The sequence below is a fragment of the Myxine glutinosa genome, chromosome 4 (genome assembly GCF_964187855.1).
Source record: "Myxine glutinosa chromosome 4, kmMyxGlut1.1, whole genome shotgun sequence".
NCBI lineage: Eukaryota > Metazoa > Chordata > Myxini > Myxiniformes > Myxinidae > Myxine > Myxine glutinosa.
In genome coordinates this window covers 163,867,983-163,892,631 of record NC_136264.1, presented here as the reverse complement: position 1 = coordinate 163,892,631, position 24,649 = coordinate 163,867,983, and the positions used below count along the sequence as shown (strand labels likewise).

Below are 24,649 nucleotides of genomic sequence, written 5' to 3'. Positions count from 1 at the left end.
CATACATACATACATACATACATATATATATATATATATATATATATATATATATATATATACAGTATATATATCTATATATATATATATATATATATATATATATATATATATATATATATATATATATATATATATATATATATATAGTTCCGGATTCGTCACTTCCGTTGTTGTGGTTTTCATCAACTGCAAACATTTTTGTTTCCATGTACTATTATTGTTGTCGTTCAAGGGAAATAGAGATTACTATTTTCTAAAGGTAAAAAAGTTAATTTTTGAAATGAAACCGGAACCGGACGACGACGAAGAGGAAGAGGAGGAAGAGAAGGCGGAGCGAGTGAGTCAGATAAGAAGCCGAGCTGCTTCAAGGTCCTGAGCGAACGTTGGTGATCAAGGGTCACGTGTGAACTTTGGGTTTCCTGGGAAAGGGATTCCTGCGACAGAGTTGTTATCCCTGTGACAGATAAACCTGCGTGACAGGTTTTGCGGTTGATTCCGAAGAGAATCATTGGAGTGCCGTTACGCCACGAGAACGGGCCGTCGGCCATTTTATTACCTCGTGCAGGATTTGCGCTTCGCTCAAGGTTTTTCATTTCACTTCATCCATTTTCACCGCATCCAGACGTTAATCTGGTGTGTGTGTAACGTGGCTTTTGAGTGGGAAATCTGCGGTTCGCCGATTGGGAGCCGTGGAACGTCCATACCCGAAGGTGTGATTTCCCAGTCGCCTGGAGGGCACCTTTACACATTTTTGGCAGCGTGACTGTCACTCAACCGAACGGGCTTCTGGTCTCGATACAACATCGTTCTGACGATCACCGGAGTGTTGATCAACATTGGCTTGAAGCCGGGAAAGAGACATTGGGAATGTTCTTTTTTCGCTCACTTGGAGCACAGTGAGGTACCATGTACAAAACTGATGGTACCATCATAGGAAGGATATATTGGTTGTACAATTGATTACTATTGTTGTTGTACTGTTATTCTTGTGTGATCTTAATACAATACTTGTTTGTTGGTAACAATTGGTGTGGTTTCACCATTGATCTTTGACATACAGAATAACACATCTTTCTGCCGTGACTCCTCTCGGGGCTCGGAGGTACACCGTGACCGGGGTTTGGGGAGGAGCACGTAACAGAAATTGGGGGCTCGTCTTTGCTGACAAAATTCCCAAATATCGTCCGGGATAGAATTCCCTAACATCCTCGTCCGGGATTAAATTCCCTAACATTCGTCCGGGAATAAATTCCCTAACACTCGTCTGGGATAGAATTCCCTAACATTCCCAAAATTCCCAAATTTGGAATTTTTCTAACATTCCCAAATTTTTCAAAGAAAATTGAAAATTTTTGTGTGAAGGTTAACAGGTGCTAACTAATAGTCACCATGGTGTTTGACGCAGAAAAGTTTGCGGCGTCCCCTAATGAGGCACAGTTCCAAGCGTTAAAAAAATCGGAACTCTTGATATTGGCCAGACATTTTAACTTGGAGGTCCGAGTTAATATGAAGAAAGCAGAGATGCAGACATTGGTGGTAGAATCTCTGGTGGGCCAAGGAACATGGAAAGAGGTAGCCTTGGATTGGTTACCCGAGGAAAAAGAAAATGTGGAGCTCCCGAAAATGGAGATGCAACTGCAGAGCCAGGAAAGGTTAAAAGCAGAGGAAAGGAAGGCAGAAAAGGAAAGAGCAGAACAGGAACAAGAACTCGAGGAAAGAAGAGCAGAGGAAAGAGCAGAGGAAAGGAGAGCTGAAAAGGCACTCGAGGAAAGAAGAGCAGAACAGGAACGAGAACTCGAGGAGAGAAGAGCAGAGCAAAGGAGAGCTGAAGAAGAAAGAAGAGCAGAGGAAAGAACAGAGGAAAGGAGAGCCGAAAGGGAGTTAAAGGAACGTGACATGGAGTATCAGAAGGAACTTAAACTCAAGGAGCTGGAATTACTGGGAGAACGTAGAGAAGTAGTATCCATGCCGGCTAGTTCGACAACTAGTCAGAACACTTGGGATGTTGGTAGGCATGTGAGGCTGGTTCCACCCTTCAATGAAAAGGAGGTAGCCAAGTTTTTTTCACACTTTGAGAAAGTGGCTCAAATGCTAAAATGGCCTGTGGGGTCCTGGACTATGTTAGTGCAAAGTGTTCTGGTGGGTAAAGCTCAAGATATCTATTCGGCTTTACCGATTGACCAATGTGCAGATTATGAGATAGTGAAGAAAACCATTCTCAAAGCCTATGAATTGGTCCCTGAAGCTTACCGGCAAAAATTCAGGAATTCCAGGAAGTGGGAGAGTGAGACCCATGTGGAGTTTGCCAGAATGAAGGAAACCATGTTTGATCGGTGGTGTGACTCGAAGGGGATTGGGAAAGACTTCAACCTGTTGCGACAATTGATCTTGGTGGAGGAATTCAAACAGTGTGTCCACGCGGACATTAAAGTACATCTAGATGAAAAGAAAGTACCAGAGTTGCATGAGGCAGCAACCGTGGCAGATGACTATGCCTTGACACACAGGATGGGGTTCCACAAACCTAACTTCCCGCCTCGAGTTAGCCAGGGGAATTATGGTAAATCTGGGGCGGAGAACAAATATTCATGGGGGCGGCCTAGAGATGACTATGGGGACAAATCTGATACCGCGACTTTTAGGGATCAGAAGACTACAGTTCCAAGACAGACTTATCTTCCGGGGGGCCCGAGGCAGACCACGAGTTTTTCCTCCGGGCCTACTTGTGCTTTTTGCAAGAAACCTGGACATTTGATGTCCCAATGTTACGCCCTGAAAAGGAAAAATCAGGAGCGGAGTCAGACTAGTACACCTCCGAATGCATTGGCCAATGCGAGAAATCGTCCTTGGAGGACAGTGCCTTGTGAAGGTTCGCATGCCAAAGTTACGGCATCACAGAACGACCTTGTTCAAGAGGGTTACAAACCTTTTATTTCAGAGGGGTTTGTGGCACTGGATGGAGACTTAACGAACCAGAGACCTGTTAGGGTATTGAGGGACACAGGAGCACATCAATCTTTGATGCTTGAAGGCATTTTGCCATTGACAGAGAAGATGGCAACTGGTGTTAGTGTTCTTTTACAGGGGGTTGGGGTCTATGTTAAAGCTCGTCTTCATGTCATCCATTTGAAGTCTGATTTGGTGTCAGGATCGGTCACCGTAGGTTTACAAGCCACCCTTCCTGTAGAGGGAATCTCTTTTGTTATCGGGAATGATTTGGCCGGTGGTCGAGTTTCTGGTAATCCGATGTTTGTTGAAAAGCCTAGTATGGAAAATAACACCGCACAGTTAGAGCAGGAGATTCCGGGTATCTTTCCATCCTGTGCCGCGACTCGTGCTATGGGTAGGAAGCCCTGTGAAGAGAAGGAGAAGGTACTGATGTCACGCTTTGCACAGGCACGTCTTGTCGAGTACCCTGAAACTAAGTGTCAGCACACACAAGTCATGGATGGAGGCAATGTTGGCAAGCTCTTTGTAGGTGGACTGAACTTTGACACAAGTGAAGATGTTCTGGACTCTATCTTTGGCAAATATGGCCACTCTTTGAAGTGCTGCTGATAAAAGACAGGGAGACGCAAAAGTCGAGAGGGTTTGGCTTTGTCACGTTTGAAAACACAAAGGATGCCAAAGATGCAGAAAAAGGATTTGAATGGCAAGGATTTGGATGGTCGGACCATAACAGCAGAGAAGGCAGGCCATGGGCATCAAGGGGGCGACAGAGGAGGAAAACGTGGAGGTAGTTTCAGGGGTGGCTATGGCTCCCGGGGTGGGAGTAGTAGTTTTGGTGGCGGCCGCAGTCGTGATTACTATGGAGGCTCCCAGCAGCAGCAGCGCAGTTTTGGCAACTCTTGACGGGATGATTATTACGGTGGTAGCCGAGATGGGGACCGCTACTCACGTGACTACAGCACCCGACTCTACAACAGTGATTATGATTTTTATGATCAAGAAAAGAGTTGGAAGCACTGAGTGCTCAGGAGCAGCCGAGCCAAGATTCCTACACGGATTAACCGTGAACGCCACGTTCCTAAAGGCGTCCATGTAGTGAACTTTCCTACACAGATTAACCATGAACTCCACGTTCCTCAAGGCGTCCATACAGTGAATACTTCCAGGCCTCACCACCCAACCACCATGAAACCTGGCTCTCAGCTCGGCCTCCTTCAAAAAGTGCTATAGATTTGCTTTGCTTTGGATTTTTGATCACAACCCCTTAACCTTCATTCAAAAAATGAAAAATAAAAACCAGAAGTTGATGAGATGGAGTTTGGCTTTGCAGGAGTTCAATTTGGAAATTGAGCATGTAAACGGGAGGGACAATGTCGTTGCCGATGCTTTATCCAGAGTGAACTAACTTTCGAAATTCCTGTAGGTGGGTTGGAAGTTTTGTTGCTTTATTTTGGGGAATATTAATTATTGTTGTTCACGTGAATTGATCATTTGGGTGTGAGATTTACTTTTGTTTGTTAAAAGAGTTTTTGCCTGCAAAGAATGCTTTCACGAGGTTCAAACTTTCTTTCTTGAGTGGTGGAAGTGTTATGGATTCGTCACTTCCATTGTTGTGGTTTTCATCCACTGTAAACATTTTTGATTCCATGTACTATTATTGTTGTCATTTAAGGGAAATATAAATTACTATTTTCAAAAGGTAAAAAAGTTAATGTTTGAAATGAACCGGAACCGGACGACGACGAAGAGGAAGAGGAGGAAAAGAAGGTGGAGCGAGTGAGTCGGACAAGAAGCCGAGCTGCTTCAAGGTCCTGAGCGAACGTTGGCGATCAAGGGTCACGTGTGAACTATGGGTTTCCTGGGAAAGGGATTCCTGCGACAGAGTTGTTATCTCTGTGACAGATAAACCTGCGTGACAGGTTTTGCGGTTGATTCTGAAGAGAATCATCGGAGTGCCGTTACGCCACGAGAACAGGCCGTCAGCCATTTTTTACCTCGCGCAGGATTTGCGCTTCGCTCAGGTTTTTCACTTTGCTTCATCCATTTTCGCCACATCCAGACGTTAAGCTGGTGTGTGTGCAACGTGGCTTTTGAGTGGGAAATCTGCGGTTCGCCGATTGGGAGCCGTGGAACGTCCATACCGGAAGGTGTGATTTCCCAGTCGCCTGGAGGGCACCTTTACACATCTTTGGCAGCGTGACTGTCACTCAACCGAACGGGCTTCTGGTCTCGATACAACATCATTCTGACGATCACCGGAGCGTGGATCAACATTGGCTTGAAGCCGGGAAAGAGACATTGGGAATGTTCTTTTTTCGCTCGCTTGGAGCACAGTGAGTTGCCTTGTACGAAACTGATGATACCATCATAGGAAGGATATATTGGTTGTACAATTGATTACTATTGTTGTTGTACTGTTATTATTGTGTGATCTTACTACAATACTTGTTTGTTGGTAACAATTGGTGTGGTTTCACCATTGATCTTTGACATACAGAATAACACATCTTTCTGCCGTGACTCCTCTCGGGGCTCGGAGGTACACCGTGACCAGGGTTTGGGGAGGAGCATGTAACAATATATATATATACATACAGTCACGTGAAAAAGTAAGTACACCCCATGTAAAGTTTTGACTTTTTCAACATATTTCAACATAAAGCTATTTGATCTTCATTTCAACAATATTGACAGATAAAGGTGATATAAAATAACAAATATCATGAAACATTTACATTTTGTAGTCCATTGTATAATTTAAATGAACCTAAATGCAAATTTCGCATGTGGAAGCAGGGAGCAGGGACAACAACATTTGAGAGCAGGGACATCAGGAGATCTGTGGGAGGGAGAGGGCTTGGGGGGAAGAGGCATGAGAAGGTGTTGGGGGGTGGGAGAGGCTCAAAACACATGGACAATGCTAAAACTTCCAGGAAAGAAGTGGGTATTTCAAAAAAGTGGATCTGGGGTGAATTAATGGGGGTAGAAAAGATCAAGGTTTTGGATGGGGGAAGATAAGAGATGGTGGTGAAAAGCTGTTTTAAAGACCTGCAGGGAGGAGTGGGATTGAAGAGATTAAGGGAGTTTGTTCCAGAGGCGGAAGAAAAGAGGAATGAAAGAGTGAAGGTGAGATACGTATTTTAACGATACGTTACGATATGTGTATTTCATATGGATACAATACGGTGAGATACGTGTATTTGTGTATAATGTGGAAAAATCACAAGTTGATATACGTTTCGTTTTACCCCTGTTAAGGTTGCGGATGCTATCGATTAGAGCTTTGAGGTTAACAATGATTAGTAAATTTTTAGTCCACGAGCCGTCCGTGATAGGTTTTAGTTGCCATGATAACTTGAGATTGGCTGAAGGGATCTTAGTCAAACTTGGTGCAGGTATGTATAATGAGGTAAAGATTAACTGATTCGATTTTGGGGTCATGAGGTCAAAGGCCAATGGTCAGAGGTCATGTAAGGCAAAAATCCTGTTACCACGATAACTTGTGAGCCAGCGATGGGATTCTGACCAAAGTTGGAACAATTATGTAGAATGATGCAAAGATTAACTCATTAGATTTTGGGGCCCGAGGTCAAAGGCCAAAGGTCATAGATCAGAGGTCATGTTAGGTAAAAATGTGATAACTTATGAACAGCTGAAGGGATTTAAATTTAAATTTTTTTTTTTTTTTTTGTGGAGGGAGGGGGAGCGGGAGGGAGGGGGAGGAGGGAATGGGAGGGGGGAGGGGGAGGAGGGAAGGGGAGGGGGGAGGGGGAGGGGGAGGGGGAGGAGGAGGGGGGAGGGGGAAGGGGGAGGGAGGGGAGGGGGAGGGGGGAGGGGGGATGGGGGATGGGGGGAGGGGTTGGTACACTGGTACAGGTATGTATAATGAAGTAAGCATAAACTGATTAACTTTTGGGGTCAAGAGGTCAAAGGTCAGAGGTCATGTCAGGTAAAAATGTGATAACTTGAGAACAGCTGATGGATTTAAATCAAACTTGGTAGAAGTATTATAGTGAATTAATAATGTGGGCAGAGGCATATCGGTCGATGTCGTGATGTCGGAGTATCGTTCTAGTTTAATATCAGAATAAAACCTCATTTTCTATGTTAGTTTTATAAGCATTTGCAAATGGGTTTCATTGCCCCTGTAATATTGCCTGACAATGGTTTTAAACTGCATTCTCTACCTGGATGGATGAAACTCATCTTTACAAGGGTCCTTGTGCATTTTAGAGATCCATAAATGAATTGTAATTTCAGGTGTTTATCTGTAACTAACTAAGCTGATTGCCTTGTGATTCACTCAACATTGTTACCTTTCTCTAACACAGAGTGTTATTCAGCAAAAGGTGGAACGGGCATGTCAAACGCGAGTTCAACGTCATTGAAGTGGAAGCAGAAGTTATGCATTTGCTCTGCAACTTTTCCTGCACTGGGTTCTTGCCCGTCACTGACCATAACGTGCACGACTTGCTCATCGCGGCTAATTACTATGGCATGGCTTCTGTGCTGACGCTCTGCTGCGGATTTCTAGAGAATCAAATATGCTTTGAGAACTGCATCGGTATTTACAAGTTTGCGCAAACGTACTGCTGCAATGATCTCGTGATGATCGCAACCAAGTTTATCCTGAAAAACTTTGTGGACGTGGCCCTTGGGAGCAAGGAGTTTGCAGAGCTTCCTCTAGATGACCTGATTAAGTTCATTGAGAAGGATGATCTCAACGTGAAGAACGAGGCATTCGTGTTTGAGGCTGTACTGAAGTGGATTGGACATTCTGTGCACGAACGGAAAGAAAATTTTGTAAAACTTCTCCCCAAGGTAAGCACTGCATCCTGCACCTGCACACAGCCACAAAAGTTAACTGAGGTGCGCGCATGCACACACGCACTCACACCGGTTTAAGTAATAAAGTCTTTGGTATGATTCGGCTAATATTCAACCACCAGCACCAACCTCCCAGGACCGGAGCAGACGCTCCAGACATTATGCTGCCGACTCTGGTTGAAAGACTGACAAGTGAGACTTATTATGAATTAGCAAAAGTACCGAGTTAGCAAAAGTATCTCCAGCAACGGGAAAAATAAGCAAAAGTGGCCGTAACACAAAGATGGGAAAAGTTTTTAAGTTAATGTATCAATTTAAATTATTTCATGGACTTAAAAAAGGTTGAGCATGTTGCACTCTTGGTTTCACTCAGAGCCAACGCTCGCTACTTTCAACGCTACTTACACCACTCGCCACGGAATGGTGGTGCAACATCGGGTGGCGGAGGTTGCATTTGTATAAAATGAGGACAAAATATATCTATTTTAAATTGTGTGTTACTCAATAAAGATCTGTATTAAACTTACTTAAATCGAAATGTTCATGTTGTTTGTAAAGATTATTGGAAGGGACAAGAAATAAGTGACTGACTATATTGCATCAAGAAAAGTGAGATGAAAATGCAAAATAACCAATCAGCAGCTTTTCAAACGCAGCATGGGAAGCAGCCGCCATAAATGGGAGACAGCCAAACACACCCACATATACCATGGTTCACAATATATGTAAAATGGTCCTTTACAAGGAACTTTTGAAACAGGAGGCCATGAGGCCCATCAAAGCCTGTGCTAGTATTGCCAACCTATGGTTGTTGTCCATGCTCTATCCTTTTTTTATGCTGAGTGTAAAGAAAGGAAGCAGCACGTACCATTTTAAAAGTCTTTGGTATGATACCGACAGGGTTATGAACCACCGACCTCCCAGACTCAGAGCGGACACTATAACCATTGCAACCATGGAGTCTGGTCAACATCTCCTGCATTGTCAGGTCCTTGGACTATAATAAATAAAACTGCAGTAACATTTTGGTGTCTTGGACTTTTCGCTGTGAAGATCTGTTCTAAATTTTCAGCAATCTATGGCATTACATAGTCCTGACACAATAAACACACACAACATTTATGATACAGTGTGAATGGAAACGTCATATGTGAGCGCATGTCAACATGAACCAATTGCTTGCCGGATTTCCCTATGATTGTCTGTGCCCAGTTTCAGGTTCATCAAATTTAGCACTTATGGACATGGAGATATATATTATTAGAACAGCTAAATTTTTGGTGCATGTTGTTATTTATCTACTATGACGAGGCCTACTTATTTGACAGCCACAGTTATTCACACCTTCTTTTGGCCCAAGTCTCTCAGGAAGCGGCTGGTCAGGTATGGCTTTCAACTGGAGCGGATTTGGAATTTGGCCAGGGTGCTGGCAATAACTCACCTACTCTTCAGGAAAGACACCGTGGAATCTTTAACATCCACTGATTAATGCTAGCATAAGAGACGTCCAGTTTAACGTCCACCTGAGGGATGGTGCACTTTGGGATGCAACGTCCTGCCTTCAAAGCACCAATCCAACATTTTATAGATCGGTCGGTAATCGAACCCAAACAGGACAACTCATATGTAAGTGTACTTCCTCTGCATGGTCCTGTTAGGTAATTCATCATAAAGTGTGTTACAGAAATAATGAAATGACGAATTTGCTGACACATCTTCTCAAAATCGTTCTACAGCTTTGCTTTCCTAAGATCTAATTACACATCTGTGAGTGAATTGAGACGTGTGTAATTTTTATTGTTGCTATGCGTGTTCCCCTATCGTACGTCCTTTAGATATTGAACTTAGGAAACTTAGCAAGTCAGTCAGCCAATCAAAATGCTCTAAAAGGAATATGTGACTGTCTCAATTGTTTAAATTTAAATTGTGTTGGATTCTGCAATTTAATACCTTATGAGGTTTCTCTATATCAGAACAGAAAACTATCCTAATTCCAACCTGCCCAATAGTTAGGGTTGGGGTTAGGGTTAGGGATAGGGCTATTCATAGTTATTATGACTTTGCCCTTTCACATTTTGATGCAATTACTATATTATTTGTCGATATTCTCCTGATGAAGTTTTGTTGAAAATTTCATGACAAAAATTCAAATGGGGAAAAAAAGTTATGGTCTCCCTCTGCATGAGGGGATGAGCTAATAATACTGAAATCACCTTTCCTTATCAATCAAATCCCAATATTCCCTTTGACCCTGTATAAACAGACATTCTATCCCCAATGTCTATCCACAACCTTGTACATGGCCCCACTCTGACACCCGAATGTTACAACGAGACATATATTATAATTGATATGTACCGTATTATATCGCTGTCCGATAAAACCTGCAGTATTCTTTTTGTATTGTTGTACAGAGTAGTATGAGGGTGCTGCCCACCTACCCAATGGAGGACCTAATATGCAGCTCTCAGTGGTGCGTGTGATGAGAACTATTGCTAGAAAGTATATTTTCTTGTGGTCGTGAATTCCTTGTGATTCACATTGTCAGGTCAATGGGAACCATTTCACCTACATTTATCACAATTTTACCTTAAGTAAGCTTGTTTTTTAAAGTAAGTTTCACTTAAGTAACTCTTTTGAGTTTTTCCACTAATCCTGTTTTTTTCTAAACTTTTTCATTGTTTTGCATAGGTTCGTCTATGCCTCCTGGACCCTTCCTACATTATGAACACTGTCAAGTCTCATGAGTATGTAGAGAGCTCAAAGGAATGCCGACAAGTCATAATTTCTGCAAGCCAGGGCATCTATAACCTTACTCCTTCATTGACAACCGAGATGGCGCACCCACGCCATCCATGTTCTGTGCTCTTTGCCATCGGTGGTTGGAGTGGTGCAAGCCCAACCAATGCAATCGAGTGCTATGACTCAAGAGCACGCATCTGGGTCAGCATCACAGAAAACATGGAAACCCCATGTGCATACCATGGAACTGCTTTATTTCATGGGTTCATCTTCATTGTTGGCGGCTTTGACGGCATGGGGTACTTCAACACCGTACGGCGGTTTGACCCTGTTGGTTTCATCTGGAACAAGGTTGATAAACATGATTACTATTGCTTATTATTACTATTATAATTACGAGCAAGGGTACCCACCCTAGGGGCGGGGCTTTAATTAGGCCGCTCAAATGTAAAGGCAAAATATCAGAAATTGAAGGCTTTTTTTATTTTAAACGATTTATGTAAACATCCGTTAAATCACATCACATGCAAATCATCAAAATCAAAATAGTATTTGTAGAATTTCAATAAAAGCCACATCACTGTTCATATCGGTAAATATTATTCCATCGTGTTTGGAAAAACTGGAAAATTGGGAAAATTGGGGAAAATTGAAAAACAATATGGCCTATTTTACTCCAGGGGGCCCCAGGATTACCCACCCAAATTTTCGTTGCGATCGGTTCAGCCGTTTTTGCGGTACCTGGGAACGGACGGACAGACAGACAGACGGACAGACATTTGGTGAATTGTAGTAAGATTACTTGACAAAATGGTGCAGAGATAAGCATCATATTTGAAAAACTATGTGATAGTCCTTGGTAACATCCGAGGCATTTACAACATACGAATCATTAATAACATATGTAAGTCACTGGTACTGTTTATTTAATTATCAAAACTTACCAAGGAATGTGCCAGTGATGCCAGCACAACTGATAACATACAAGGCAAGAAGAAGGGATAATTCATATAATATGATCCATGCTATATATAAATGCAGATAGAGGTCAGCCAATTCCAAAATGGCTATTCCACAGAGGTATAATGATTGTTCATGATGAACAATTAGAAAGTGACCCTGGGATACTACATCAGGGAACACCACATTCTTATGAAATAGCAGGCAAGATAATGGGATCTGGAGCAACATATTGGTTGCCATGCATACAGTAAAGCGAATGTGCCAGTCAACGAATGGGCCCTGGATGTAAATGGCAGAAAGTTTGTTGAACATGGCCTGGGAGACAGAAGGTATTGAATACTCAGTTGATGTCCTGAGTCCTTTTAGATTTTTTTTTTTAATACAAGATCGAGGCTCGTGTTAGAGCTAACATCAATCACAAAAAAGGGGAAAAAAACGACACACAAAACATACAATAAAGGGAGCAGGAGACAAGATGGGGAGAGAGAGGGAAGCACACAAGTACAACAGCAGAGAACAGGGACATCGGGAGATCTATGGGAGGGAGGAGGCTTCGGGGGAGGAGGCATGGGAAGGCGGGGGGAGGGCGGTGGGAGAGGTATAAATCACATGGACACTGCTGGGAGTTCCAGGAAAGAAGTCGGTATTTCAAAAAAAGTGGATCTGGGGTGAAATAACCTGGGTAGAAAAGATCAAGGTTTTGGATGGGGGAAGATAAAAGATCGTGGTGAACAGCTGTTTTACAGACCTGGAGGGAGGAGTGGAATTGAAGAGAGTGGGGGAGTTTGTTCCAGAGGAGGGAGAAAAGAGGAATGAAAGAGTGAAGGTGAATAGAGAGTCTTGATTTTAGCAATTTCACCAGAAGAGAGTTGCTGGCAGATCTTGTGTGTCCTGTAGGAATATGTGGGGGACAGAGCAATGATAGAGCTGGGGGAGCAAGGCCGGATAGGAGTCGGTAGAAGACAGAAAGATCACCTACCTGCCTGCGGTGAGTGAAAGGCCCTCGGAGTTAGCTACATCGCGGTAGATTCCAATGATTCTGAAAGCTTTGGTTTCAACAGCGTGAGGCCGAGCTCGGTGTGAGGCAGGAGCACCAGCCCAGAGGGGAGAGCAGTATTCCATTGAGCTGCGGATGAAAGCCTTGTATGTGGTGAGGAGATAAGGTGTGCCAAGGAAGGTCTTCGCACGACGGAGGATGCCCAGTCGGCGACTGGCTTTGGAGGCCAGCTTGGAAATGTGGTTTTCCCAGGAAATATCATGGCAGATATGAGCATATCTAAAATGATGCAGCCATGACAGAAACCAAACTTGTGATCTCGGATCAAAGAGTTGGAGAAGAACTTGTATAGAATATTATAAAAACAAACAGGGATGAAAAACAACTGTAATAAAGTAAAATGTCAGGGGTTAAGCACGTGATGAATTGTATTCATGTACAACCAGATCATGTACCATTATTATTAATATGTGCCTCTAGGTTGCCCCCATGCACTTCCGTCGGTGTTATGTGAGCATAGTTGTGCTTAACAACTACTTGTATGCGATTGGTGGATTCGATGGCTCTGCACGGCTGAACACCGCTGAGTACTACGAACACCAGACGAATCAGTGGACCGTCATCCCATCCATGCAAGAACAGCGCAGTGATGCCAGTGCAACTGTGCTCAATGGAAAGGTATTACTGGCAGCACTCACAATTATGATAGCTCTTTGCACTCCACATCTCTGTCTGTAACTGTCTGTTTTCACACTTGAATACGCTCCTTTTTGGGATGTCAGGTCCTGTTTAAGCACATGTTCAATAGATCTGGACACTCAAGGTTTTGTAATTTTATCTTTTGTGGGATGACAGGATGGCCTAGATGTATGTACACTCGCCTCTAAGCTGTCTAGCCTGGTTTCAAATCCTGAACATTCTATAAACGGTCATCATAAATGTGTGTGTCATCTCTCGGATCGACGTTAAGCTGGGAGTCCCATCTGCCGGCTGGCATCAGTTGGTGGACGTTAAAGATCCCACTGTGTCATTTCCGAAAAGTAGGTGAGTTACAGAAAAGAAAAGTAGGCAATTCCTGCCCGAGCAGTTTCTTGGCAAGGGTTGTTTTCTTGGCAAGGGCACACCATCATTCGGTTGAAGAAATAAAGCTGGCTATTGTGCCTGCATTTAGATTATTGGCTTTAAATATTCTACAGTCTTTTTTAAAAAGAGAGAAGTCATTGTGTACTGGTACTTGGAACTAGCCTTATAATTAGCTATTGTACTTGATGGGAGTGCTGGGTTGTGGATATAGCACAGACATGAACAGCCACATGGCCTCGTCCAGTGTTTTAATCTCCTTGAACGTGGCAGGCGTTTTTTGTACACAGAGTCGAAGCTCATGGAAGAGCTAGAACATGGAATGGATCAGGACGCAACGTAACAACAAAAGGAACAGCAGAAAGAGAAGGGAGAAAAGCCAACAGTAAGGAAGAGGACAAAATTAATGGATACGGACATAAAGGGTGTAGTGAAATCGTATCCGTACTGAACCCGGGTGGGGATGCTCGCTGCTCGCTGTCATTGTGTCCCCACTAGGGGCGTGACTATAAGACCCGTTACCGTGTCAGTGCTCCGAGACTTCTCCCTTGTGACATGTTACATCGGTAGCCTCGTTAATGGTACGCCTTTATAGAATATCTAGCTTGCTTGCATTGACTGATATGAATGGCTTTATGAGATGTCGCATCGTATGCTTATTGTGTATTTCCACTTACAGGAATGATGTGATGATCTAAATGCAATTAAACCAAACCGTTGGACTAAAAGTTGTGCGGACCTGAATGGTTTTCCACAACACTTAATTGCATTTAAGATCTGCTGACATGGCTGGCAACAAGACGTTGACGGTGTCCATTTTCAGCGCCGACCCACAAGCCACGGACGGAGGCTTGCAACTCAAGCACTGGCTCAAGCAACTGGAGCATCTCTTTAATGAGCCTGATACCGCTCCGACGCCTGCCGCGAAGCTGGCAATATTACACTCAAAAATCGACTACCGGGTCTACCACTCGGTCGCTCAATGCACGACGTATGATCTTACCGTCGCGGAGCTCAAGCGGCTTTACATAAAAGAAAAAAGCCCTGTGTATGCGCGTTATTTGCTGCAGACGCGACGGCAGCAACCCAACGAGCCTATGGATCATTACGCCCAGGAGCTCCGGCAGCTCATGCTGGACAGCGCCCAGCCACGGACTCCCGAGCAGGCTAAAGATGACCGACTTTTAGATGCCTTCATAGCAGGGGTCTCCTCTCAGGAACTACGTCTCAAACTCTTGGAGAAGACCGACCTGACCTTCGCTACGGCGGTAGAGCAAGCGACGGTGTATACTGAAGCGCGGATGCAATCGAACGCCTATGATCGCACGCGCCTTTTGGCGGGCACCTCACTACACGCCCGGCCGGAGAGGACCACTGACGAGGACGTGGATCCGCCTGCTGAACTCCGGGATGCTCCGGAGGATGACCCTACCCTGACAGCTGCCGTTACGACCAGCAGACCCAAGGCCTTGCGCGGGGCCGCATGTTTTTTTTGTGGAGGGCCTCGTCATGCCCGAGTCGTGTGTCCGGCACGTGACGCTATTTGCCATTTGTGCTCGCTAAAGGGACATTACGCGAAAGTGTGCAAGAAATCGGCACGCGGCTCGCGGCCCTTCGACACGCGCAGCCGCGGTCGCGCAGGCGCGGCAACCTTGAACGGGCTTGTAGCAGAACCCACGAGCCCAGCGCCTTACCCGTCTTCGAAGGGGAGGGCCTCTCGCTGCGGCCCGCTGGGCGCTCAGACAACCTTGACTGGCGCCACCGGAAAGCCACCACCGTCTCATTCTCCATCGGGGACAAAGGCCGCGTCCTTGGCCAAACCTCGAGCCACGCAAGGGAAGAAACAGCTTTCGAATACTACGGAAGCCTTCTGTCAAAGCGACCAAACGAAAAAGGCGATTTCGAATACTACTACGGAAGCCTGTTGTCAAAGCGACCAAACGAAAAAGGCGATTTCGAATACTACGGAAGCCTTTTGTCAAAGCGACCAAACGAAAAAGGCGATTTCGGCTACAACGGAAGCCTTTATCTGCCAGGAGTGTCAAAAGGCGATGTCAAATACTACTGAGGCCTTTTCTCATCGGATTTTGAATCGCGAAACACCGGAATGCTGGGGAAAGCCCTCTGATGACGATAATGGATTCCCCATGGTCAACGCAGACTCCGGTCACGATCGCAAAACTGCTGCTGGTGTAGGATCCACCCGCGAGGCTGGTCCGACCCATTCGGGGGGCTCAGTCCCGCTCCCAGCTGCCTCGTCTGGCCTGGCTCAAGCCCTTATTCCCCTTATGGTTGAGGGCCATTGTGTTCAGGCCTTGGTGGACACCGGATCTACGGATAGTTTTATCGACCAGCGACTTGTGCTCAAGCATGGATGGCGGATCGGGCGGTCTACACGACGGATCTTCATGGCATCCCAGGGACTCCGGCTTAGCACAAAAGGGGAATGCCGATTGAAACTAGTGCTAAAGGGACGGGTTTTCCCTGATGTACACCTTATGGTTTTACCCGCGTTATGTGCTGATATTCTGCTAGGACACGATTTTCTTAAGCTGCATGGACGTCTGGTAATGGAGTTCGGTGGGCCTGACACTCTTGTTGTGGGGGCGGACGACGCGCTAACGGTGTGCGCCCTAGCGCAAATGGACGTCCGTCCGCTTTCGCTGTTCCCCAATCTAACCTCCGACTGTACCCCTGTCGCGGTAAAATCGAGACGCTACTCCCGCGCGGACATGCAATTCATTGCGGACGAAACGACTCAGCTCTTGAAAGACGGCATCATAGAACCTAGTAGGTCACCGTGGCGTGCCCAGGTCTTAGTGGTGCGCAGTGAGGCCCATCGCAAACGCATGGTAATCGACTATTCCCAAACGATTAACCGCTTTACACAGCTGGATGCCTACCCCCTTCCGGGGATGGACGCGCTAGTGCAACAGGTGTCCCAGTATTCGGTCTATAGTACTCTCGATCTCCGTAGTGCGTACCACCAGATCCCTATCTCTAGGGCGGATCGTATCTATACCGCTTTCGAGTCGGGGCAGCGGTTGTACCAATTTACACGATTGCCCTTTGGGGTGACGAACGGGGTCGCTTGTTTCCAGAGGGCCATGGATGACCTCGTTGCGCGGGAGCACTTAACCGATGTTTTCGTCTACCTCGATAACCTTACGGTTTGTGGATATGACCAAGGGCACCATGACGCTAATCTGAAGCGCTTCCTTGAGGTCGCGCAACGGTATCACTTAACTATGAACGAGGATAAGTGCCGATACTCCCTACGCACCATAGATCTTCTGGGGTACACCGTGACCCATGGCTCTGTCTCTCCGGATAAGGAACGTCTGCGACCTTTGCTCGACATGGCCCCTCCCTGCGATCGGGCTTCCCTGAAACGCGCCCTTGGGCTGTTCGCCCATTACTCCAAATGGGTGCAAAATTTCTCCGCGAAACTTCGCCCCCTTGTGGCCTGCGACACCTTTCCCCTGTGTTCGGCCGCATTGACGGCCTTTGAAGGACTTAAGACCGACATCGCCCGAGCCGCCGTAGCAACCATTGACGAGAGCGGCTCGTTCGTCCTCGAAAGTGACGCCTCGGATCAGGCCATCGCGGCGACCCTCTCCCAAGGGGGACGTCCCGTGGCTTTCTTTTCACGGACTCTTACCTCCGCTGAGCGGCGGCACTCGTCCGTTGAAAAGGAAGCGTATGCGATCGTCGAGTCTATTCGGCGATGGCGCCCGTACCTACTCGGGCGGAGCTTCCAAATCATCACGGACCAGCAAAGCGTTGCGTTCATGTACGACACCTTACACGCCCAGCGCATTAAGAACGAGAAAATCACTCGCTGGCGTATCGAACTCGCCGACTTCTGTTACACCATCAAATATCGCCCAGGGAAGGATAACCAGGCCGCCGATGCCTTATCGCGCCCCACTACATGTGCTGGTATCACCTCGTTGGAGGGCCTACGGGTGCTGCATGCTACTGCGGGCCATCCCGGCATAACGCGTTTCGCTCATTTCGTGCGGAGTGGGAATCTCCCTTACTCGATTGACGATATCCGCCGTATCTGTCGCGACTGCGCTATCTGCGCGGAAATCAAACCGCGTTTCTATAACCCCCCTATGGGGACTCTGGTGAAGGCTACACGCCCGTGGGAACGCTTGGCGATGGATTTCAAGGGCCCTTTGCCGGTGTCGAGCGGCTCTCGCTATCTGCTCACTATCGTTGATGAGTACTCACGATTCCCCTTTGCTTATATGTGCGCGGACATGACTGCTGCCACGGTGATGCGTTGCTTACAGAACTTGTTCTCAATGTTCGGTTACCCGGCCTATGTCCATACCGACCGGGGTGCAGTCTTCTTGTCTCAGGAGGTGCGCGGCTATCTGCTCCAAAACAACGTTGCGTCTAGTTACACCACGCCGTATAGACCCCAGGCTAATGGGCAGATCGAACGCTTCAACGGGATTATCTGGAAGGCCGTCATGCTCCATCTCCGGACCCACGGCCGGGGCCTCGATAAATGGGCTTGGTCGCTACCTGCGGCGTTGAACTCAATCCGGGCACTCCTGAGTACGGCAACTAACCAAACTCCCCACGAGCGTCTTTTCCACCACCCCAGGAGCTCGGGGTGTATACGGTCTTTGCCCAGTTGGCTCGCTGGGCCCGGGCCGGCCTACCTTAAACGGGCAGTTCGCGCGAGCAAGTACGACCCCCTTGTGGACAAAGTGCAGATTCTCCAGGCTAATCCTGAGCATGCTCGTGTGATGACGTCTGATGGTCGTGAGACTACTGTCTCCGTTCGTCATCTTGCCCCTTGCGGGGTCGACGACCTTAGTAGGGAATCGGACGGACCAGTCGAACCCGTCTATGAGACTATGACCTCTCCCGACGCTCCCATCGCCGACAGTCCACCGACCCTCCCCCCGTCGAGACTGCCCGGGTCCGACGACTTGGCCTTACCCCCTTCATCACCCGACCCTGTTGACGCCTCTGACACCGGGGATACAGGGTTACGAGACGCCGTACCCGGGGAATTTCGAACGCGTGCTGGCAGAGAAATTCGCCGCCCGGCCCGCTACGGTTGGGCCGACTAATACTCCGCGCCCATGCTGACGCTCACTCGCTTTTAGCCGCGCGGCCGTATAATTCTGACGGGGGGTGAATGTAGTGAAATCGTATCCGTACTGAACCCGGGTGGGGATGCTCGCTGCTCGCTGTCATTGTGTCCCCACTAGGGGCGTGACTATAAGACCCGTTACCGTGTCAGTGCTCCGAGACTTCTCCCTTGTGACATGTTACATCGGTAGCCTCGTTAATGGTACGCCTTTATAGAATATCTAGCTTGCTTGCATTGACTGATATGAATGGCTTTATGAGATGTCGCATCGTATGCTTATTGTGTATTTCCACTTACAGGAATGATGTGATGATCTAAATGCAATTAAACCAAACCGTTGGACTAAAAGTTGTGCGGACCTGAATGGTTTTCCACAACAAAGGGTACCTCACACCAAAAAATGGTTTTTACGGACGTCCACGGATGTTCTTTCTACGGCAGCGTTGCGATTTTTTGAGCAAAATCGTGAACACCCGGGAGAGGATTTTGCTTGACCGTGACCAATTCACAGCGGTTTATTACGGTTTAGTACGGACTGCTATGGCTTCGTTGCGGATATACACGGCGGAGATACGGTGCCTCTACGTTTGCTTGCGATTCCTTACGGTTCCCGGCCCAGAATATAAAAACGGGGGCCCCCCCGCTCTCCCCTCATTCTGCTGCTGACTTCCAAGGGGGCAAGACCGATCCAGGAGAGCCATGGACGGAGCACCCGCTGCCCAGACAGTCCAAGGAGAGGGAGAATCCTTGCGGATGGTTAAGATGGCCTTACAGAGTCTTATGGTGATGTTACGGCAGTTGGGGAAGCATTGATGAGGCGTTGAGGAAGCGTTGCGGTCTAGATTTCCGTAGCACTGCCGTAATTTTCTGACCAAAACTCTCGTTAGAAATTACGACCCCTCCCGGACGCTTAAGGATCCATACAAATGCTCCAGGAAGCGTTGAGGATGTCCCAGGTGCCACAAGGAATGCTCCCGGTTGTGCACGATTTTTTCGCCGCAACGCCGCCGTAAACGTCGTAACGACCCCGTAAGGCCGGTGTGAGGGGGGTTTAAAGGGATGCACAGGTAAGGATGAGGAGTAATGTGATGGGGAGAATGCAGGATGGATACATAAGCAAAATTTGGGGGTGAGGTGGTTTATTGGGTGCAGAAAAGATCATAGTTTTGGATTGGGGATGATCTGAGAGGTTGGTCAACTGGTGTCTTGAAGACCTGGATGGAAGAATGAGATTTAAGAGAATGTGAAAGTTGGTTCCACTGGTGGGAAACAATAAGTGGAGGTGAGCAGCGATTCGGGATTTTGGGAGCTTTACTGGAAGGCAGTTGCTAGTGTACCACGTGCACCCTGCAGATACCTGGGGGAGGAGGGCAAAGCACAGAGAGGGCAGATAGTGCAAGACCAGAAAGGAGGTGGAAAAAGACAGAGAGACCACCGACCTGTCGACCATAGCAAAGTGATAGGCACATAGACTCAGCGTCGTCGTGGGAGATTCCTATAATCTTGAAGGCCTTGGTTTCCATGGCATCAATCTGAGCAAGGTGTGAGGTAGTGATGCCAGCCCGAGGGGAGAACAGTACTCCATTGAGCTGCTGATGAAAGCCTTGTTGGTGGATAGTAGCTCAGGTGATCCAAGGAAAGACTTTGCACGACGGAGAATGTGCAGTCGGTGACTGGCTTTTTCGGGCAACTTTGAAATGTGAGTGCTAAGAAAAGGTTTTGGTAAAATGAAATATTATTTTTCTTTCTCTTCTTATATTGAAGCCTTCATCGTTTGCTTTCTATGTTTCTGTCATGAAAATAATGTCAAAACATGTTGCAGATCTTCATCTGCGGAGGGTTCAATGGCATTGAATGCCTTTCATCTGCGGAATATTTCACACCAGAAACAAGCCAATGGACTCTAATCGCGTCCATGAACAGCCGCCGCAGTGGTGTTGGTGTCATCGAGTATGGAGGCTTTGTCTATGCGGTAAGATTGCATGTGTGAAACATCACAAAGATTTGCTCACAGTCAGCCCTTAAGTTGGCTTGGAAAAGTCATCAACAGAAAAAGCATTACATGAACTGACAAATAGAGGGAAGATAAAGGGATTATCATCATACCAAAATACGCCATTTCGTGTCTGTCTGTCTGTCTGTCTGATGAATTTTTGACACCAATACAGTTCGTTGTTACTTATCCAATCTCAACCAAACTTGACAGTATGACCAAGGGTTACATAATGAAGGTTGTAGCGCATTCATTTGCCCCCCTCCCAAGGGGGTTTTCTCCCCCGAGCGGGTTTTCCCCACCATTGCCGTCAATGGCGTTGCGTGTTGAGGTGTATATCAATGTAAAATTAGCTTTATCGTGGTTTTTGTCCAAAGAAGATTTATCGTGGCGTTTTTCCAAAGACGCTTTTAATAACAAAATTAATGATAATCGCATATTATTAATGTTATGACAAAACAATATTAATACTAATAATGTCCCATTTCCTGCAGTGATAACGAGCAATCGCATATTGTTAATATCCGGCGAAGCTGGTGTTGTGAATGAACGCATACGTATTATGTTGAAAAGCCAGATTTTGCTGGATCCTTTGAGAATTTTGAAGCTTTGACGCACCAAATCGCTCCATGGAGGCCGCCATCTTGCGGATGCGAAAGTATGCTTTAAAAAATTGCGAAAAAGTTCAATAGGAGTTCGTTTCACCCGTCTTTGTTTGATTCACAATCTCTGTGCCCCTCTAATTACCTTCGCAAAAGCAGAAGGTTATGTTTTGATCGCTGTGTATTTATTTGTATGTCTGTGTGTGTGTGTGTATGTTATTCGCATAACTCAAAAAGTATTCAACCGAATTGCATGAAATTTGGTGGGATGATTGGTTATTATACGGGACACATTTGATTAGATTTTGGGAGCAATCGGGTCAAAGGTCAAGGTCAAGGTCACGAAAAGGTCAAAATCGTATTTTTACCAAGTACAGAACAGTAGCTGCGGCGAAGGTATGCGCTCTACCGAGTGCCCGTTCTAGTTTGTAATTAAAATACTTTAAGACCAACCTCGTTCCCCGGGCTCGCACTGGCACTGGTTATCTTCAACGAAAATCTTCACCAAACACCGGAACCAATGAGATTCGAGCATTTGAATTAATATTTCAAAAAAGCTTATTACGCGTTTCGGAAGCTGAAAACGGCGTCAAATATTCTAAAATTAAGGAAGAATTATTTTTTAGAAATCGCGCGGCCGTAGGGGATAGTTTTTCACGGCCTGAAATATCCGAAGTTGAGACGGAATTCACCGAATTAATCAAGAAGTAAATTTTATAAATTTTAATCTCATCCAGAATGCAAATGATGTCATTTTGAACTAGGTACAGTACCTACTGCACCTACCTACTATCAACTACCTGGCCTACTGATGTCATAGTGATGGGTAAAATAGTGGCAAGAGGCTTTGGCTTCGCCGGCTCATTGCGGCTTTGCAGTAGGGTCATATTATCGCTTATAGTTATAATATAATAGCTTATAGTTATAATGGCGGTTCTGTGGGAGCAACGGCTTCTACAGGAAGTAAAAAAATTATAAACCACAAACACGTATGCTTAGCTTTTTAAACAGTCGGTAATGCTCTTTATAACACTAAATGAAGAAATTTGGAGGAATCCCGACATCCGTGAAGTAAGGCTTACTTGCAGAACTGAGCGAAGATCTACTGTACTCTATATAACCCACAAATGTTGGGTTAATAGCATGGCCCTTTCTGCCGCTACCGTGGCATTTTTCGTAGCGACCTTTTGAAACTCGCTCCTGCTGTTTCATATAAAACTGAAAGGGAGAGGCTCGGGTTGTGCTCCTTTACCAAGCAACTAGCTAGCGCTTGCCAAGCCAGCCATTCCTTAACGGTTTTGAATGGAGTGCTTGCTCGAATGCTTAAACCACTTGGCGATCTCTTCACAAGAATCTTGGTAAATGAACACACACCCAATGTTCTTGAGACCCACCCATAGATCGACTGAAATCTACAAACTCCAAAGAGGAATGACCCTTTTTTGATTCCCATAGTGAGCGGGTGTACTAGTAAAGAAAATTGTGCATCAGATCAGAAGGTCAAGGCAGGTCGACACGTTTCGATAAATACAGTCGTGAAAAATTATTCCCACTTATCCTTTGTCTATCATTAGATGTCAGCTGCAAATGGAAATTAAGAAAGAGGAGATGTAATGCCAGTTTGGTTGGTTCCTGCAAGGTTACGACTTTGATTCCATATATACGGCATCTTGATACATCGGCCAAATTTTATTCCATACGTATTACATACAGTTTGATACCTATGTGTTTTGTTCACACAGGTTGGAGGGTTCGATGGAGTGAACCGACTGCGCACAGCTGAGATCTATAGCGAGGCCCTGGACTCGTGGACCATGATATCCAATATGTTCAACCCTCGCAGCAACTTTGGACTCGAGGTGGTGGATGACTTTATTGTGGTCGCTGGCGGATACAATGGCTACATGACTGTCACCAAGGCTGAAGGTTACGACCCCAAGTCAAAGTCATGGTTCCAACTGGCCGACATGGCCGTGAACCGCAGTGCACTGAGCTGCTGCGTTGCGGATGACTTGCCCAATGTGTATATGTACGCCGCTCCTGGAGACTTCATACAATTACCTGCTGAAAGACAGGAGAGTCTCGAGGCTTCTGTGTCGATGATATGACAAGTGATTTTCAACAAACATGTGTCAACACTGTATTTATCAAAATCTATACAATAGGTGAGCAATTTTATCAAGGGCTATTGAAAAAGATTGTGAAAATTTTATCAGGAGAGAATTTATTTTAAGAGGAGAAAGTTTACCTTTTAGCTACCCAAATAGTTAGTACTGTTCATGTAGTATTCGTGGTTCAAATGTATCTTTAATAACTGACCATATTAAGTAATTCTCTGTTGAGTTGCTTACTCTAACGGACACAATAAAATGCATTTCATGTATATCCAAACAATTGTTTCTGTTGCTTTTTTATTGTGAGACTTCATCAAAGGGAGGCTTCACAGTCATGGTTGAGTGTGTTTGTCTCTCAGCATGATAACTCAAGAGTCCACAGCTTTATGAAACTGGCACTTTGTTTATATTTGCATCCAAAAATGTAACAGGATAAATTTTGGGCTTTCTCTTTCTCCTTCTCTCTCTCTCTTTCATAAGAATGATTCAAAATTGCTGTTTATTTATTACAAGAATGCAACTTCAAAGCTGAAGCCTCACATATGTCCTGTCACAAAACATGAAGGTTGTCGACTTGATCCTTCCAAACTGGCAGGTGGGTGAACTGCAAACTCGAGTTTATTTTAAAAGTAAAAAAAGTCAAAAAATTAAATAAAAGTTTGTGAATGACCTGGACAAAAAAAAAAAACGGCGAATGGGAAACGATGAACCAATAAATTCCACATTCCTGTGCCACCTTAAGTCAAAGGTCAGACATTGACAGCAGGTTCGTGAATGACTTGCACAAAAAATGTACCCGGTCTGAATGGTTCTTTATCCAATCAATGGCAAATCTGCATATGGCGAATCCGCGAATGTCACGGTTAGAAAGTAGAAACCTTCACATCATTTCCTCATTCATATTTAAACTCAATATCTCTATTTTCACTCCAAATAGCATCATTCCAATCATACATTAATACGATGACAAAACACTGTGTCAAACGACGATTGCATTGAGATATTATCAAACCAGCCCATTGTCGTCATTTTCTATTGTCGTCTATTTTCACTCCAAACAGCATCATTCCAATCATACTGTTGTGAATATGAGAATGTGTTTTTTTTTTATTTTGTGGTGGTGGTAAAATGTTGTAAAAGGTTGTTGTAAAAGGTTGTTGTAAAATATCACCCCTCCTCCCTCCGTTGTGGTTGTATAAAGGTCAAAGGGCGTTCCCGTAGTTAGTCCATAGAAAAACATACATGTAGGTCACGATATAT

General features: G+C 45.6%; 1 protein-coding gene across 1 annotated transcript in view; it reads left to right on the top strand.

Annotated features, from left to right (window-relative positions):
* The window catches only part of LOC137422233 (uncharacterized), a 44,921-nt gene extending 21,538 nt beyond the window's left edge, over positions 1-23,383 (top strand). Inside the window, exons 7-11 of the mRNA XM_078775330.1 lie at positions 7,284-7,773; positions 10,471-10,872; positions 12,962-13,159; positions 20,503-20,652; positions 23,018-23,383. Coding sequence (XP_078631456.1) covers positions 7,284-7,773; positions 10,471-10,872; positions 12,962-13,159; positions 20,503-20,652; positions 23,018-23,383 — 1,606 coding nt within the window. The remainder of the gene's footprint in view (positions 1-7,283; positions 7,774-10,470; positions 10,873-12,961; positions 13,160-20,502; positions 20,653-23,017) is intronic.
* Positions 23,384-24,649: the final 1,266 nt, after the last annotated feature.